The 18409-nt window shown below is 29.3% G+C and overlaps 1 protein-coding gene across 1 annotated transcript; it reads left to right on the forward strand.

Moving 5' to 3' along the window:
• Nucleotides 1-748: 748 nt before the first annotated feature.
• LOC122504254 (excitatory amino acid transporter) lies at nucleotides 749-18194 on the forward strand. Its single transcript, XM_043615267.1, has 11 exons — nucleotides 749-1696; nucleotides 7742-7867; nucleotides 8255-8462; nucleotides 9514-9556; nucleotides 9650-9906; nucleotides 11087-11320; nucleotides 14337-14531; nucleotides 14615-14749; nucleotides 14938-15046; nucleotides 16056-16190; nucleotides 17194-18194. Exons 1-10 carry the CDS (start codon nucleotides 1522-1524, stop codon nucleotides 16176-16178), a joined length of 1605 nt encoding a protein of 534 aa, XP_043471202.1. The 5' UTR covers nucleotides 749-1521; the 3' UTR covers nucleotides 16179-16190; nucleotides 17194-18194.
• Nucleotides 18195-18409: the final 215 nt, after the last annotated feature.

Below are 18409 nucleotides of genomic sequence, written 5' to 3' on the forward strand. Positions count from 1 at the left end.
ACATCCGTCCTTGAGATATTTGGAGCAAGTGACCTACTTTTATCGACTGTTGAACTCACAGATTATACAATATACATCGATTGGGTTAAATTTTCAAGAAACAAGAGCAAAATGATTGATGGCACTGTAACAATACTCAATTGTAACTATGTTTTCGAATCCGCTTCACAAATATATTTAATTTTTGCCCATTTGTATCGACGAACCCTTCTTCCTAGATTTTAATTCTTTCTAAATACATTAAATACATGGTATTGAATTTGGCGTTGAATTTAAATTTGGTATCTTAATAGATACTGAATTTTAAGAGCATCGGCTCAGTAGAAAATTCCATGTAAAGTTATTTTTAATTTTACTTTGCAAGAAGAATAAAATTTGTAATAATTCTAAACTGAAGGAAATATAGTAAATAGAAGAAAGCAAACGACGAATAGAATATTCAATAGAACACGAGGAAAATTGTTATCTACGAAAAGACTTTATCAATTATTTCTACCCTTGATGTGTTCCCATCTCAAAATGCAAGTTGCCATTTCCTGTTTCTCTATGAATTGTCGATTCGTCCTTGTGATATCAACGATATCGAGCGACTTTGGTTGAATGCAATGCGTGGTACACGTTTATACCTTGGGGTATCCTCTCTCTCTGATAGCGACCGAGTTTGTCAAGTTGGCGCATGCGAGAGAACTTTCTTGAAATCTGAGAGTGAGCCAGAGCCAGCTTTGCCAATCAATACGGCAATGGCCGACACTTGATGGCCAGTCAGGGCTCATCCTTCGCGAGGTACACGTCGCGTAACCTCATTACATTTTTTTTTCGCTAATCAAAAATATTTAACTCATCGATTCATCAAAAAAAGGAAGAACGTTAATTTACGAATTTGCAAAAGAAAAGAGTCAACGGTGTTTACAAACGAAATAAAGATTTAAATATTTTTACCACTAGACAAAATTTAACGACCAAATATACAAATCTTCTCAAAAGGGGTAACTGACCCTGCGCAACGAATCTCTTTCTCTCAGCACCGGTGTGAAGTACTTCGACCGGTTGTGAGATTACCTGGGCAGGATTCTCGCATCTCAAAAAATTTTGTCCTCTCGAGTAAAAGTGTATTTTTCGGGTCCGCGAATAATTAGGGAGAAGTGAGAGATTTATTCTCCAGTTGCCTTTTTCGGAGGAATTTTTCTTTTTTCTAAACTTTTTTTTTCTTTTTTTTGCCGATTCCCAAAAAAAAAAAATTTGTTGGGACTAGATAGTCCCGTGTGTTGAACCTTGTAGGGAGATCGATAAACCGGTACGACGATCGAGTCAATAGGATCGTGGAAGGCCGTGAGGCTTCTCCGACGCCTGGTGGGTAGTCGTGATTGGTCCTTTCGTGCGGATTTACAACAAGATCCCCAAAACGGCAACCTCTCGTCATCGTGGTTCTGCCGGGGCCCAGCAGTACGCCGGAAAAAATCGGGAAAAGAGGAGCCAGGGTCCGCGGGATCCTCGACTTCCGCCAGGGCGCCTGGTGAAGAGATGGAGGACAAGTCGTCCTCCAGGTTCTCTGAGTACCTCTTCGCCAAAATGGGTGGTCAGGACGTCTCCGCCTCGCAGGGTCCCAGGAAGATGACGGCAGATACCACCCAATGGATACGGGAAAACCTACTGTTATTGGTTACATTGTCGGGAGTCCTCCTTGGAGTGATTCTTGGTGAGATATTTCTTATCTCTTTTTCTTTTTTCTTAATTTAGATACGTTTCTAATGACATTCAAAATGTCGGATTCAATATGGCGACGGATTTTTAAAAATCTATCTGATTAACAAACATTCTTATCTCTTTTCATTTAGTATGTACTCTTCAAAGGACAATGTTAAAAATAGTCGATTTTTCGATCCGACAGGGAAAATTCGCATATCAATTCTCTCATTACTTCATAAGGAACAAGAAATAAATATTCATTCACCCTATACAAGTGGGGAAAAGGGTAAAATCATCCCTTTCTTTGATCATGTTTCTAAACAGAGCCATTCATAAAAAAATTAATCAAACGAATAATCTAATTTTAAAAAATTATTTGTATCTATTATTTACAAATATAAATCCCATAATTCAAGCAAAAAACAACCCTATTAAAAGCACCACCCCTATATCATCCCAAGAAGTGAAAAATCTTTACCAAAAAACTAACAAATGATAAAAATCTCCACCATTTGTAAATAAATGCTTTTGTAAAGTAGATACAATGTTTTTAAATTAATAAAGCTTCGCAACCCTTCTTTTTCCATTAAAGAACACTTTTATTTTATCCTTTAAAGTAAAAAATTCTAAAACAGGAAATAATCTGTTTTCAGTTTTTTTTTTTTCAATATAAGAGCTCTATTGATATAGATACATTATTTTCCTCGTCAAAATATTTCCAAAATGTCAATTGATAATTTTTTTAATGACGAAAATTGATGGAATTTAATTATATGATACAAAATCTTTTACTAAAAGTAGTTGATAAGTAATTAATAAACTTTTAACGGATTTTACTCATTCGGAAGAATAAAAATTGAAACTATACCCGTTAAAATAGGTACAAAACATAGTAAAAATTTTTTTCAAATGCATGAATGAAATTATAAATTATAATACATAAAAAAGTAGATTTGTATATATTAATTATGCAAATATAAATGTCAACTAGAAATTAAATCCTGAATTTTTTCCTGAGGTTAAAAAAATTGAGCATCAACCATGATTGCCCGCTAATTACGAATTCGATGTCAGTTTTTCAAAATTCAAAATGGCGGATCCAATATGGCGGACAACTTTTTTAAAAATAGATATAATTTGCCTGGAACTCAGAGGTTTTTGGGGTCTCTGATTAGGAATTTGATGTCAGAATATTCAAATTCAAAATGGCGGATCTCATAAAGATGAAGATTACAAAACATTTAAACATTTTTACAAATGTTTCATTGCATATTGGACATTTTTTTAATGCCTGTTCCGGACAAATTGAACATGGCAACGATTTTTTGAAAATTGATAGAATTTTATACATTGAGTCACTATTTTTAAAAATCGAAAATGGCGGATCCAATATGGCGACGCTTTTTTGAAAATCGACTCTAAAATTTGTACTTGGATTAACATTAACGTTTTGAAAAAATTAAAAATGACAGATCTTTAATATATCTTAAAATATGTGCGACAATTTCTTAAAAATTGATAGATGTTTAGACATTGAGTCACCCGTTTAAAGAATTTAAAATGGCGAATCTAATATAGCTGACAATTGCATAAAAGTATATAAAAATAATTTAAAAATCGTGATACATGACGATTTTTGAAAAGCATTAAATTACTCAATGTTGTAAATAAAAAAAAATTTCAAAATAAATAAAAAAAATAAATAAAAGCATAAAAATTTAATAAATTACTAAAAATTATTGACATTTACGTGTTTCAAAAAATATTTCTATAAGAAAAAATGTAAAATATAGAAAAAGTAGGTTCTAAAAATATTCAAGATATTATTAAATTCAAATCTAAAATTGAATTATTTTTCCCTCTTTACATATTTACGTAATTAAAATTTCAAGTACACTTTTAATGAAATTCATATCCACGTACCCGTAATTTTATTTATGTAATTAAATTAATTAATTCCCAGCATGAAAATGAACTGAATTTTCCTTTTTTTTAATTTTCATTAACATTTTTAACAATATGCTTTTTAAATAAAAAAATACTATGTATCATTGCAAAAAAAATCCAGTACTAAAAATTTAAAAACTTTTTTCCCATTCATAATTCTTTTAAAGTATTATTTTTTTATTTTAAAGAAGAAATACAAAAAGGGCCTAAATGGCAAATAAATAAATAATAAATTTAAATTAACAAACAAATATAAAAATGAAAAAAATTCACGAAAGGTTAAAAAAATTAAAATTCATAAAAGTACTGTATCTATATACTAACCCGAAAGAATGGTACGTTTTTAATTTTCCTAATCATCAATATTCGGCAAACCAATTAACCTTCGTTAAAACACTAAATTCCCAACCTATCGTTATTTAAAAAAAATAATCCTCATATATTCAACTCATATATTCAATATGTCTAATAAATTCGTTTATGACTAATAAATTTAGTCCTATAATATGAGAGAGCATTTCTCGCGTGACTATCCTAAACTGAAAATGCAATCCAAAAATAAAAAAAAAATTAATGATCAATATAATCACTTAAATTTTTCAAATGAAATTTTTATAGCAGAATTTAATAGTAAATCAATTTTATAATTTTTATTTTATTATTTATTAATATTATTAATATTGTTAACTGATTCAACAAGCTGTCAATATAATTTTTATATGACAGAATATATAAATTGAAGTAAACATCGTAGATTAGAAAAATAAACAGCAATAAAGTTTGTAAAGTACACAATTACAAAAAACTATAATAATTACCATCATAAAATAACGAAACGTGAATATAATGAATGCCTACAGTAGACACTTAATGAGATCAAAACAAATAAAAAAAAATAATAGAAAGATAAATATTGTTGCATTCAAACATTGTCAACACAATTGCAAATCATTGACTTTTATTTACTTTCATATTTAATTAATTTCTATATTATTATTTATGTAAGTAATTTATTTTAATTTCTATAAAATTTCTATTTATTATTTTTTTACTCATTTAATTTTTTATTGGTTAATTATTATATTTTATTTGTGTTTAATTGTTCTGCTATTTACCATTTCTTATTTACTATTTATTAATTGTTGGTAATTTCATAAAAGTTTCTCTTATAATATTTTTTACGTATTTTTTATTCCTTCTTTTCTACTTTTTTTTTATTTTTTTATTATTTAACTATTGTTTTATTACCTCCTCATAGAGGAAGTATTTCTGTATTTATTATATTTTTTTATTTACTACTATTTTATTTATTATATTTTTTTAAATATATTTTATTTATTATTTATTTAACATTTTTTATTTATCTTCTTCTCTCACTAGTTTACTTTGCAGAGAATTTACACGATTTATGAACAGCATTTGCAGTTTTTTATTAGCTAACCTGATCCGAATTTAATGAAATTTTTAATGAGTTCTTGTTAAAAGGAAAAATATTATTTTCACTAGAAAATCTACAGAAACCAGCAAAGTAGCAGTAAATTAAGAAAAAATTAATTATACATACACTGACAAAAAATGTTCTTTAAATTTTTAATTAATTTTAATAAAATTTATTTATTTTAATAAAGTTAATTAATTTATTTATTTTAATAAAATTAATTAATTTAAATTTTAAAAATAAAAATAAATTATACTGTCATATAATGTAGTAAAGAAAAAAAAATGATTGAATGAAAAAAAAACTCTTTCGTAAAACATTAAAGATCGTAGGTTAAAGTTTGTTGGCTTTAAAACTATTGTGAAAGGAGGGCTTCTTAATCACAGGCTTCTGACGATTCAAAGGCCTTCGTTTGCAAAAGATCGAACGATTATACCCTTTTAAATTTCCGTTTCAAACCCCTCAACTATAACAATCTATATACCGCACATATCCGTTTCCTATCACCCCAAACGTCCTTTTCGAGTTACAATCGAAAAAAAATTGTTATATATAAATACACATTCAATATCGATATAGAATACTAGTGAATTTTCCGACACGCATGACCCAGTTCGAAATTAGTCTTGATTACGTAAAACCCAGTTACGCTATCTCTTTAAAAGGTGTCAATCAATTTTTCAGGGTTTCATTCCAAAGTCTCTCATCTAATTACCAATCACTACTCAAGCACGAAACGATTCCAAGTGCCTAACACGATAATTCTCTAAAATACACTGACTCATTTGTTTTCACATTCCATTCATTAATTTTTTTCTCTAATTTTTAATTATTTTTTTAAATTTTTTATTTCCCTTGCAGCTTTTCTTATTTGTAATTTTTAACTATTTTTTTTAATTTTTGAATCTTTATTATTATTATTATTTTCTCTACACTTAGTATTTTTAATTTTTAATTTTTTGTGCATGTGATAAAGAATATTAAAAATTAAAAATTTTCAAAAGAGAAATATGAAATTAATATAAAAAGAAAAATAATATAAATAGTTAAGTAATATCAAGAATAAAGTAATATAGATGAATTGTAATTATAAAATAGTTTCAGATGAATAAAATGGAGATTGAATCTCTCCACTTGAGAACGCCAAGGTCGCCACCAGGTGTCAGGAGAAATTCCAAGAAATAAATAAATTCCAAGAAGAAAACTGCCATCTGGCGGTGACCTTGGCGTTCGCAGGTGGAAGCCTGCATCTCCATATTGAATCTTAAAATATTCTTTAATATTCGTAATTCTATAATTATTTATAATCAGACTTTAAATTTAAAAAGTTTGACTATTACTATAAACGGATTTTTAATTTACTTTCCTTATGGATATTTTTATGCCGAGGCGTGTGAACTAATATAAAAAGTAAATTAATATAAAGTAAAGTTTTATAAATACAGTAATATAAAAAAAGATAAAAAAGTAAAAAGTAGACTAATATGAATAGTAAACTAAAAGAAAAAGTAAAGAAACAAAAATAGTAAAGTAAAACAATAATAATAATAATAATAATAATGATAAAAATGAGGAAATAATAAAAGTACAGAGAACGTTTCTCTTTGAGAGATATTCTCATTCCTTTTTTTGTGATGAAAAAAAAGCTTTTTTTAGAAACGAGATGTTTTTTACGAACTCTGAAAGCTTTATGTAATACACACATAATGTATCTTTAAATGGACTTTTTAACTAAAATTATACCAAAAAAAAGAAAAATGCTATCCATTATTTTCTTCTCTTCTTTCTAAAATAGAAAATCATTTTTTTTCCTCGACATTAAAATAAAAAGAAGGATAGTAGATGGTCAACGTGGCATAAAATAGGTCATGCAAAAATTATTCTAAATATTTTTTTTTTGTCCACTCGTGTCCAAGAATATTAATCTTTAAAATGACAAAGACTGACAGCTTTATATCAAAAATCTCAAACAAATAATGAAGTATGAATACAATTTCCTTTTCGCGCACTATAACTATTCCTCTCCGCTTGGTTTGAAACGCGAAACCTTGATTTTTAAACCTTCTTTGACGACATTTTACCTTGAAAACTATTAAGATATTAAAAAATTCCATTTTCTTTTCTATTTTCAACATTTTACTTTAATGACTTTTCTCTTTATTTTTTTTCGTTTTAGTTAATAAAGAAAGTAACAAAAATTATACGCAGTTGTTAATTAACGTACATTAAATAATGTAGCATTTAGCAAATTTCTGGTCTTTAATTTGGTTTCGCTGATATTTTTTCAATTTAATTAGAAAAATGAAATTCGAATGAAAACAAGAGTCCATTTAATTCAAATTATTAAGGCAACTATTGTTAGAAAAATTTCTATTGAAAAAAAAAATTAATTTACAAACTCAATAAAATTTTATTATTTCTATATCTAAGTTAATTATTTTTAAAATTAAAATAATAATTGTTAAAATAAGTAGATATTGAAAAAATAATTATTAAAATAATTGGATATTAAAATAATAATTATATTAAAATATTTCGGTATTAAAATAATAATTATTAAAATAATTAGGTGTTAAAATAAATATTATTAAATTAATTAGGTATAAAAATAATTAATATTAAAAAAATTAAAAATTATTATTAAAATTGCGTTCTTGTTTTATTTTACAGGGTTTGGCCTGCGTCCTTTGGGCCTCGGTGATGATGCTGTGATGTTAATTAGTTATCCGGGTGAGCTGTTTATGAGGTTACTGAAATTGATGATTTTACCTCTAGTTATAGCCAGTCTCATATCTGGTAAGTACGATCATATATCTTTCATATAAACCTAACAACCCCTTTAGAGAATCAACACTAAAAAATTTTTAAAACGCAAATTCAATATTTTTTTTCAAACTCGACCTATTTTTGTCCTTAGAATAAAAAAAAATAACTTTTGTGCCAAAATTTTCAATCTTAAAATCAATTTTCCTCATACAAATTACATGGACCAGTGCAAAAAAAACTTGGACTCAATGAAAAAAAATTGTAATAAATTCTAGTCTTTATAATATATTTAATTTTTCAAAACAAAAATAAGTAAATATAATAAAGATAAAAAAACCCATAAGTAAAAAAATAGGTAATTGAATAAAAAATAATTGAATAATAATTGAATAATGAAGTAAATAATTTTTATTTAAGGTTCTGCGAGTTTAAATGCTCGAATGAATGGAATGATTGCCGTTCGAACTCTCGTGTATTTTATTCTGACGTCATTACTGAATGCAATTATTGGCGTCATTCTTGTGATTCTTATTCATCCTGGCGATCCTGGTCTTAAAGAATCGATTGCACCCTCAACGCAAGCGAGGGCGGTCAACATTTTGGACAGTCTTTTAGATCTTGGAAGGTACGATCACATTTCAGTGCCAAATTGGCCCTATTTCAAGAAACCAAAAAAAAAATATTTTCTCTGTAATTTTTTTTTCTCTATCATCCAAATTGTCAATATTAGACATTAGAGAGAATTATTTTCTTTTTGCAACTCCATTAAGGAAAGAAGTCTCAGCTATCTCTCTGCACATTTTAAGATACAATCTAAAACTTTTTTTGAAAAAAATCGAATCACGCCAACGTTTGACCTTAAACTTTCTGGTTTAATTGCGCGCAATTTCACGTTCGTGAACTTGGATTTAGTTTGACTTTTTTTTGCACTGATAGATTAAGAGCCAAGTAGTCTATTTATAACTGGATTAAAAATGTTATGAAATCACGTTTTTTTTAAATGTTATTAAAAGTTTTGTAATAAGAAAGTTTTGATGGAGTTTGAGAGAGTATTTCTCGGGAAATTGTAAAACAAGAGGGAAATATTTTTTGACAAATTGATAGAAGAGAATTTAGGAAAATTGAAAGTTAGCTAATATTTAAATTTGTAACACTAAGATTTCTGAATGAAAATCTTAGAACCATCGTGACAATATTCTCTAGATAAATATAAATAAAATAATTATTGGTAACAAAATAAAATAATGAACTTGCTTCCAATTTTTGATAAATATTAAGAGTTGACAAAAAATACGAAAAAAAATTGAAGTATACAAAACATTTAACGTGAAACAAAATGATAGCCCGGAAATTTCGAGAGACACTTTCCAGATGAATGGCTGGGTAAATTAGTTCTACACCAAAAATTCAATTGTCCATTTTCGTGCGATAGAAATCTGATTAAATATTCCCGTTAAGAGAAGAATGATCACATCTCTTTATTTATGCGTTTTTCGAATTTTTCAAGCGGAATTATTTATGATATTGAATTAAAGCTTTAAAAGAGGTAACAAAAATAGACACAACATCATCGATCGCAAGTATCTTATTCGTAAGTGACTGAACATTATTTGCAAAATCGTTCAATTGAAATTTTTTTTTTCTAAATATATAATTTAGAATTTTTTTTATTTCAGAAATATGTTTCCAGAAAATCTCTTTCAAGCAGCCTTTCAACAGGTGAGAAATAAAAGAAAAATATATGTTCTAATAAAAAAAATTTATTATTTCTTTTAGATATTCGAGAATTAAAAAAAAAATTTTTTTCCTCAGGCTCATACAGTGTATGTTCCAAAGAAACAATTCTTTCAAAACTATTCAGAACGACTTGAAAGTACTGAAGGACCACCGGATGAGGAATTGATGAGGGTTATCCAATACAGAAGTGGAACCAATACTTTAGGAATAGTTTTCTTTTGCTTGGTCTTTGGAACCTTTCTTGGCACTTTGGGTGAAAAGGGTCAAGTTGTTATAGACTTTTTTAAGGCTGTCTTCGAGGTCATCATGAGAATGGTTTCAACCGTTATGTGGCAAGTATTATTTGCTATTTATTTTATCGCCAAAAAAATCTACTTTTTTTGCTTTTATATTATTTTGTAATTTTCTAAATAAGTGCTGATTTAAAAAAATCTTTGAAAAACAAATTACGTCAAGAGACGAAATATTTAATTTTTTGCTGCTATACTAAAACGATTGAATTTATAAAATGTTTAAGTATTTTGTTTTTTTTTGTTTATTTTATTTTTAAATTCAATTTCTATTTGCAAATAAGTTATGCAATGAGTCGAACGAGACAGTTATGTTTTTGTCACATAAGGGCCATTTGGTCTTAGACACCGACCCGTGACAATGCTGTGCTTACAAGGATCCAAATCGTCAAAAAAAGTGTACCGCGATACATGGTCTTATACATTGCTACTTATGGGAGGAACCTACCAATGAAGGTCTCACTAGGATCAAAGCCGGAAATACTTTTCAAAAGAAAAAAAAATTTCTTTCTGGAAACTTTTTAACCTTAGTGCAGACATTATCATTCAGAAAAGCTCCATTTACTTTTGGGAAACTCTTAAAAAAACCTAAGTCAATTTTCTTTTCTACGAAGTCATCACTTGTATTTTTCGTAAAGTGGTCAGTTGTCCCTTTTATGAAATTACCATTTGTCTTTTTCTTAAAGTGGTAAGTTGTCCTTATTACAAAGTCATCACTTGTCTTTTTCGTAAAGTGGTCGGTTGTTCTCTTTACAAAGTCACCATTTGTCTTTTCCTGGTGGTTAATTGTCTATTTTATAAAGTCATAACTGGTGTTTTTCGTGAAATGATCAATTGTCCTTTTCACAAAGTCACCATTTGTCTTTTCTTAAAGTGGTCAATTGTCCTATTAACAAAGTCATCACTTGTCCTTTCCGTAAAGTAGTCGGTTGTTCTTTTTACAAAGTCACCATTTGTCTTTTTCGTAAAGTTGATCAATCATATTTTTGTTATAATTTACAGACTATAAAAAATTTATAAAGGGCATCATTTTTTACCAAGAAAATTAAAAGTGATCACTTGTTCTCTAAAGTTGTCAGTTGTCTCCCTAATATAAAGTCTCTTTGCCTAATTTTTGCATAACTATTTTTAATAAACAAACCTTTTCTCATTCACAATAATCTTCATAACTTCTCCTATCCAAAAAACACCCAAAACCCTAAACAAACTTTTTTCTTTACAGGATGACTCCGATTGGAATAACGTCTGTGATCGCTGGCAAGATTTTAGGAGTGAATGACTTGAGTCTAGTGATGTCTCAATTGGCATGGTTCATTGTGACGATTGTGATTGGAGTTTTCTTATATCAGTTGGTGTTCATGCAGCTGATCTATTTGTCGATCGTGAGGAAGAATCCTTTTAAGTTCTACACAGGCCTCGCGCAGGGTACTCTCACCGCCTTCGCCATGGCATCAACGTGAGTCGACGACCTTCGGTTCCCATCCTGCCTTCGATACCATCACGCCGAAACCTCTCAGGGCCTCGATTCTATCCTCCACTTTTCACCAAAAAAAAGACACCCCAAACACCTCTTCAAAAAAACAATTATCATTCCTTTTCATTGATGACCCTAATTAATCTTCATTAACACTTTTCTAATCTAACCTTTGCTTCTATCACTCCTTTACTAAATCCACGTCACAAAGTCTTTTTAATTAAATTCTTTTTCTTTTCAATATACTTCTATAATTTATCTTCTCCATAAACTTCTACTTTTGTATTTCTTCCTTATTTATTAATTTATCAACGAGCAATACTTTTCTTTCGAATTGTAATTAATTTTTCCTTTTTTGAATCCGTTTTCAATCAAGATCTATAATTTTAATTTCTGTTTTGAATTAGTCAATTCAATTTTTCGTTAAAAGTTTTTTTCTTTAAAATCCCCGGTCTAATTTTCCTTGGTCCTCTCGGAGTACACGCTGAAGTGTGCCCATAAGAGACGATTGATGAGAGAGAGTATGTTTCAGCCAGCCAAGAGGAGGCTTTGCGAGGCCATGGCGGTCCTTAAATTCCATTCCAGTTATCGAATGGACTTTTTTTCACAGCTTTCTTTTTACTATTCTCGTACGAACAAAATAAATAACAGAGGGAAAATTTAATTTTGCAATGAAAATTTGTTTTCATTGCATTTTGCTGTGAAAATTGGTCTGATCCTGTCTATCACTAACGAAAAACCCTCCCAGGCATTCGCATTGCTCACCATGGGAGTTTGCCATCTCCCAGAGAACACGAGAGAGGTATGCAGCCCGGCTGGCACTTAGGATGTCGTCTCCATATTCGATCCTATTCAATAGGAGTCAAAATGAATATTAAATCAGTAATGTAATGGTCATCTCGACAAAACTGGACTCTTCTTTGAAATTTTTCTTTTTAAAATTGTTACCCTAGAAAGTAGAATTACCCCAAACGTACTTAAAAATTAGTCAAGAGTTTAGAGCCATGGAAAGATTAACTGAAGATATATTTTACTTCTTATGCAGAAAATAGAATGAACCTTTTTTCTAAAGCTAAAAATTTTAATTAAATTCTAACTGTTCTGGAATTTCTTTAAGAGATCAAATAATTCAATTCGTTCTGTGGTTTAATTAATTTAATCACTAAGATTAATTTGGTGATTTCTATTTAATTGTAATTAAAACTCAAATCAAAAAAGTTCTAAATAAATTATTAGCAAAAGAATATAGAGTCCAGTTTTACGTAACAGAACAATAACGCAATAAAATAATGCTTGACTTCAAATAGAAAAACCAAAGTGAATTATGAATCTAAAAATATGGATGACAAATTACATGACTGAGGCGAGTTACGAAACCAGAATTGGTAAAGTAACATCGCGAGTCGACTGACTCCGTGTTAGCTGGACTGAAAAGTGTGGAAGCCTAGAAGGTTCACCTCGTCATCCTGCTGCCAATTTGATAGGTGGCAGGAAGAGGCTTCCAGTTTAATAAAAAAAATGTCGTTTTTAAGTCTTTCAAATAATTATATGATCGATGATGAACTGGGAAAATATCGTTTGTTCGCGTCGATTTCATTCTTGCAGGAATTATGATGATGATGATGATGATGATGATGAGGAGGATGTCCAGTAAGAGGAGAATGGAACGAGCGGAACGTTTACTTTTAATTATCTTAATCGAATCTCTTTTTAATAATTCTCTAATTCTTCTTTTTTGCGTACGAACGATTATTTTCCCAGTTGAAGAGTGATTAAAACAGTAAGCGTTCTCTAAAAAACTAAACCCACATTCCAACTACATCTAAACAAATAATTTTTAAAAGTAGAAAAAAGAACTTATAAATACGCAATTTCGTCCGTCTAAATCCTATCCTTTTCAATCCCTTTAAATTATCATCATTTTTTTGGAACAAATTGATAAAGAAAAATATTTTTTTATCATCTTTCACGGAATTGTCAACCTCCGGTCAAAATGGTCGAAGAAATATTATATCGACAGTTTCAGAAAAAGGAGCAACTAATTAAAATACCCAAACTACAAGACTGTTCAGGAATGACGTCTGTTAGAATTTTCGTTTAAAAACTGACGATTTAAACATAGAGTACCTTTATATACCACGGGAGAATTTTCGCCGGAGGAGACAGAAGTCCCGAGAATGGAAATCCAGGAAACCACTACTGAGAAATTTTTTATTGATTCTCACATAAAATTTTGTTACCCAACTTGATTGAAGGACAAAAGACGACAGTAGATTTTTCGTAAATTTTGATCGGAGGAGGGTATTTGCAAAAAAAAAAAAACTTTGAGTCGAAGAGTTTATTATAACCACAGCAAGCAAGGTACATTAATTCAAAAATTTCTTGTGTGTGGATTAACTTTTTCCAGAAAGAATACTCTGTTATACTGTGCCTGAGAGACTGTGTGTCTCAACAGTGTTGTCTCACTGTTTGATATCATGATGATGTATTAGAACGCGCGGCACGCGGCCTTTTGCAGGTGGTCCATTCTCTTTAGGGGTCCTGGTAAGTAACGATGGCCGCAAACGAAGATGTGAAATTTTCTGTTTCAGAATCGACTTGTAAATTTTTTTTTAATAAATGAGGACGACAACCCACTATCGAATCGACAAATTAATTATTGCATTTAATTTTCAGTACCTTCCACAATTTGGTCATTCTGGCTGAGAAACAAAATTTTTGCTAAAATCAACTTTTTCTTTCTTTACACAATTTGGCCCCAAGTTTTCTTGCGCACACTTTTTATTAGTCTAATCTTTGATACAAAATTTGGAGAGAATTCAAAGTTAGAATATCAATATTTTGAGTAATTTGTTGATTCACTTTTGAGAATATATAATAAATAGTTATAAATGGCCAGAATGACCGGAAGCGGTGTGCAACGTGTACGAGGAAGCCTCATCCTTATTAATTTAACGAAAGGAATTTTCGTGATTTTTTCTAATCGAGGTTTGCACAGGGCTGCCGCACTTCCTGTGACGTTTCGACTGATGACGGATAAATTGAGGGTTGACCCAAGGGTCACAAGATTCGTTTTGCCCATTGGATGCAATATTAACATGGATGGTACTGCCATGTTTGTGGCTGTTGCAAGCATCTTCATTGCTCAGATGAATGGCATTTTTCTTGGATTTGGAGAACTTATCACTGTCATGTTAGTATTTATTCATTTATTGTCACTTCCGAACTTTTTAACTTCAGGTAATTAATTGAATTAATTGAATTCTTTAATTGCAGCTTAACCTCGACTGCAGCATCGGTATCTTCTGCTTCTGTACCAAGCGCAGCGTTGGTTTTACTTCTAGTTGTCCTCAGTGCCATTGATGCACCAGTACAAGACGTTTCTCTTCTCTTTGCCATTGATTGGTTTGTGTAAGTAATAAAATACAACTTCGTCTTTGAATATTTTCTCTTTACTTTCTGTAACTATTCTCTTTGGCAGACTTGTCAAACCTAGCTAAGTCAAAATAATAATATTCTAAGTCTTAAAATGTACTTCCTACGTTTGATAAAATATTGCATCCTCTCGAAAGAACTAAATTTCCAATAATTAATTACAGAGATCGAGTGAGGACAACAAATAACATGCTAGGAGATTGTTACGCAGCTGCCGTTGTAGAACATTTATCGAAAAAGGAATTAATGGCCCTGGATGCCGCAGCATATCAAGTTAGTAAAAATACTCTTTTCAATCATTTCCATAAGTAAATTTTAATTAAATTTTATGTTCTGGATAAAGAACACAATTCCTTTGAAAAATGCAGTTTTGCAAAAACCCTAATGATCAACTTAGTTTTCTATCCGACCCATAGCATTACCATACCGACAAGGATCCAAATCGACAAAAAAAGTGTACCGCGACAAATGGTCAGGTGCATTGACACTTATGGGGGGAATCTCCAAATAGTGCTCCATAATCAACAAACTAATAAAGGCTTCCAAAAGTAAAAATAAATATTTATCTATGTAAATAATTTGAAATCAAATTTAAAGTAGTCGTTACAAGGCAAAATTGATACTTGTCTTCACAGCTTCTTTAGAAAAAGACTATTTCCAAATAATTTCTCAGATCTTGAGAGTTAACACTTGTCCTTTTGATAATAATTAGACTTATTATTGTAACTTTACAACAAACAAGTGTTCACTTCCAAATTGGTAGGGGTCACTTGTTTGTTGTAAAGTTATCACTTGTCTTTTGTAAAGAATATGTCAATGTACATCATTTTACCCCAAAAATTAAGAACAATCACTTGTTTTTTCAAAGTGGTCAGTTTAAATTTAAAGTTACCACTTGTCTTCTTAACATGTCAAAGTCCAAAGTGAACACTTGTTTTTTTTACAGAATATAACAAAATCTGTATAACAAAATCTAAAGCAAATTATTTTTTAATAAAAACAATTGAGAGTGACCACTTGTCCTCTAAAGTGGTCAGTTGTCCTTTTTCGCAAAGTCATCAATTGTCCTTCTCGTAAAGTGGTCAATTCTTTTTTATAGTCATCACTTGTCCCTAATTTCTTTGTGGCCTTCACCTATCACTATTAATAAAGCCAAAAAAACAATTGCTTCACAATCTCAATGTCGTTTCCCTCCTCTAAAAAAATTAAATTACCAATAAATCCCTTCCTTCCATTCCGTGAAATTAATTTCTCCACTACAGTTGCAATCTATTAATTTTAGTCTGAGACTATCCTGCCAACAACTATTGCCAATGGATGCATCTCAGCAAATAGGGTACCGGATCCTGACACAATTGTGGTTGAAATGCAAGACGACTCAAGGATATCCGGCGTCGCCAAGTAAAATATCTTGTTGGTAGGGCTAGACTCAAATTATATCACACACAATAAGTCAAGCCATCATGCTTGTTGCTTCATGTATTGCATTCGCTCTAATATCATAACTCATTCATATACAAGCGAAAATAATGTTAAGACAAAAACTATACCCACTTTTTAAAAATCTTTTATTAAATAATTGAAAAAGAAATTTAGTCGCCTTAATTAAGTTCAATTTAAATTCTACTGGAAACCGTTTGAAGCCCAATTTTAGTTCAAAAAACAAATATTCACTAAAGAGATGAAATTTGCTTATTTAAATTTTAATTTATCAAGATTCATCCTTCAGTTATTGTATTAAGTAATTTTCATTTTGTGTTTTTAGTTTTTTTACAATTCTTGTCTCTGGGAATTGTCGACTTTTATATCGATTCTATTTATTTTGTCAAATTTAATTAATTTTACATACACCTCAATGCGTCTCATTTTCATGTAGACTTAGGGGATCAATTTTATATGGTTATGTATATTCTAATCGACATGCGACAGCTCGGATCTTTTTCGTCGATTATATATTACCGACCGATGGTAATAAGGCACTAATTAGTACGGTCGTTAAATTAGGGCAGTTCAATATCGATCGGTAATGTAGATTTCTAGTAATCTAGTTGAGTGTCGATAAAACAAGAGGTATAAATTACCGACAGATGGTTATGGGCCATTAAAGAAATCTGTATTACCGACTAATGGTAAAAATAGCAAAAAAATTTTTTCAATTAGTATAAAAATATTATTATCAAGTATCGGTAAATTAATCGCGATCGATTTTTGCTATCTTCAAAGCTAGATTTATAATTTTTTCTCATATATCAGAATATACATAACCGTACAGAATTTTAGAAAATTGTTACTAACATATTTTCATTATAAAAAAAAACCTTGCATCTTGTGCAAAACTAATTTATTAATAAACCCGATTTTTAAAATTGTTTCGCTTTATCACTTTCATTCTTAAAATTGCAGAACTTTTTAATTTTCAGCAATAAAATGGTGTTGCCAAAATCAATAACCGAGGAATCTGTTTGACAACCGATTAAATAGATTAATAAAAAAAATCGGTTCTTATAAATAAAAATGACAAAAAAAAAGAATACGATCTTAAAATGAAAAAACTTTTCTCTAAAGTCAGAGGGAAAAGTAAAACTACATAAAAAAACACTGTTCATTGATTGTTAATGCGTTTTTAGGACAACACAGGGGATCGACTCTTTGAAAAATTTGACTCGCCATCGAGTCTCTAGAGTCCTTAAAAAAATATCAATAAATGTCAAAATGATATTCACACTCTAATGTCCCGATTTAAGAATCAAAAAAAAAATCCGATTCATTCAATTAAGGCGGGGCAGTCTTACGAGAGAATAAAAAAATGAAAGGCGTACATATAAGAACTAGATAAAAATGAATTAAATTTGGGAAATGTCTTTTGAATTTTCAACTGAATTTTAGTCAGCAGTTGTTTTTTTTTGCTGCTAGAAATTTGTCATTGAAACTGTTCAAATAAGACTTAATTTTGAATATAGAAAAGTATGGCAAAGAGTTTTATTTTCTTAAATTATTAATTAATTTTCAAATTCGATTAAAGTAAAAAGAGTGAAAAGAGTGAAAAAATGAAAAATATTCGAAAAAAGCTGATTTATGGCTAACAAGTAATTGAAATTAATTTAATTATTTACAATTAAAAAAAACAAGTTCATAAAATAGTAATTAGTATTAAACAGTGATTGGACAAGGAAACAATAAATAATGAATAAATGTTAATAAAATGACTGATATTACAATTTAAAACAGTAGTTGACTTCGTTATTAATGTTTACTAATGTTAATAATTAATAAATGTTTCAATAGAAACCATTGAAATAATAATAATTCTGACGGATCACTGACGAATGACAATAAAATCGCCATTTTTACCCTTTGTGTTAATTAAAAAAAGTTACTCCTTCTTTAAACTTATTCGTTATTCTTTACAATTTACTCAAATTTAAATATTAACATTATTTATAATTAATTTTATTATTCTAAATTTATTATAATTATTAATAGAGTAAAGATTTTTTTTTTTTTTTTTTTTTTATATATTATATTAATACAATGAAAATTGTAATAATTTACGATATAAAAATAAATACATACAGTTCTTTTTTCAACACGAGTTAATAAATTTTTGTACAATCGAATCATAGTTGTAATATATTT

This window comes from Leptopilina heterotoma, unplaced genomic scaffold (genome assembly GCF_015476425.1).
Source record: "Leptopilina heterotoma isolate Lh14 unplaced genomic scaffold, ASM1547642v1 Lhet_286, whole genome shotgun sequence".
Taxonomy (NCBI): domain Eukaryota; kingdom Metazoa; phylum Arthropoda; class Insecta; order Hymenoptera; family Figitidae; genus Leptopilina; species Leptopilina heterotoma.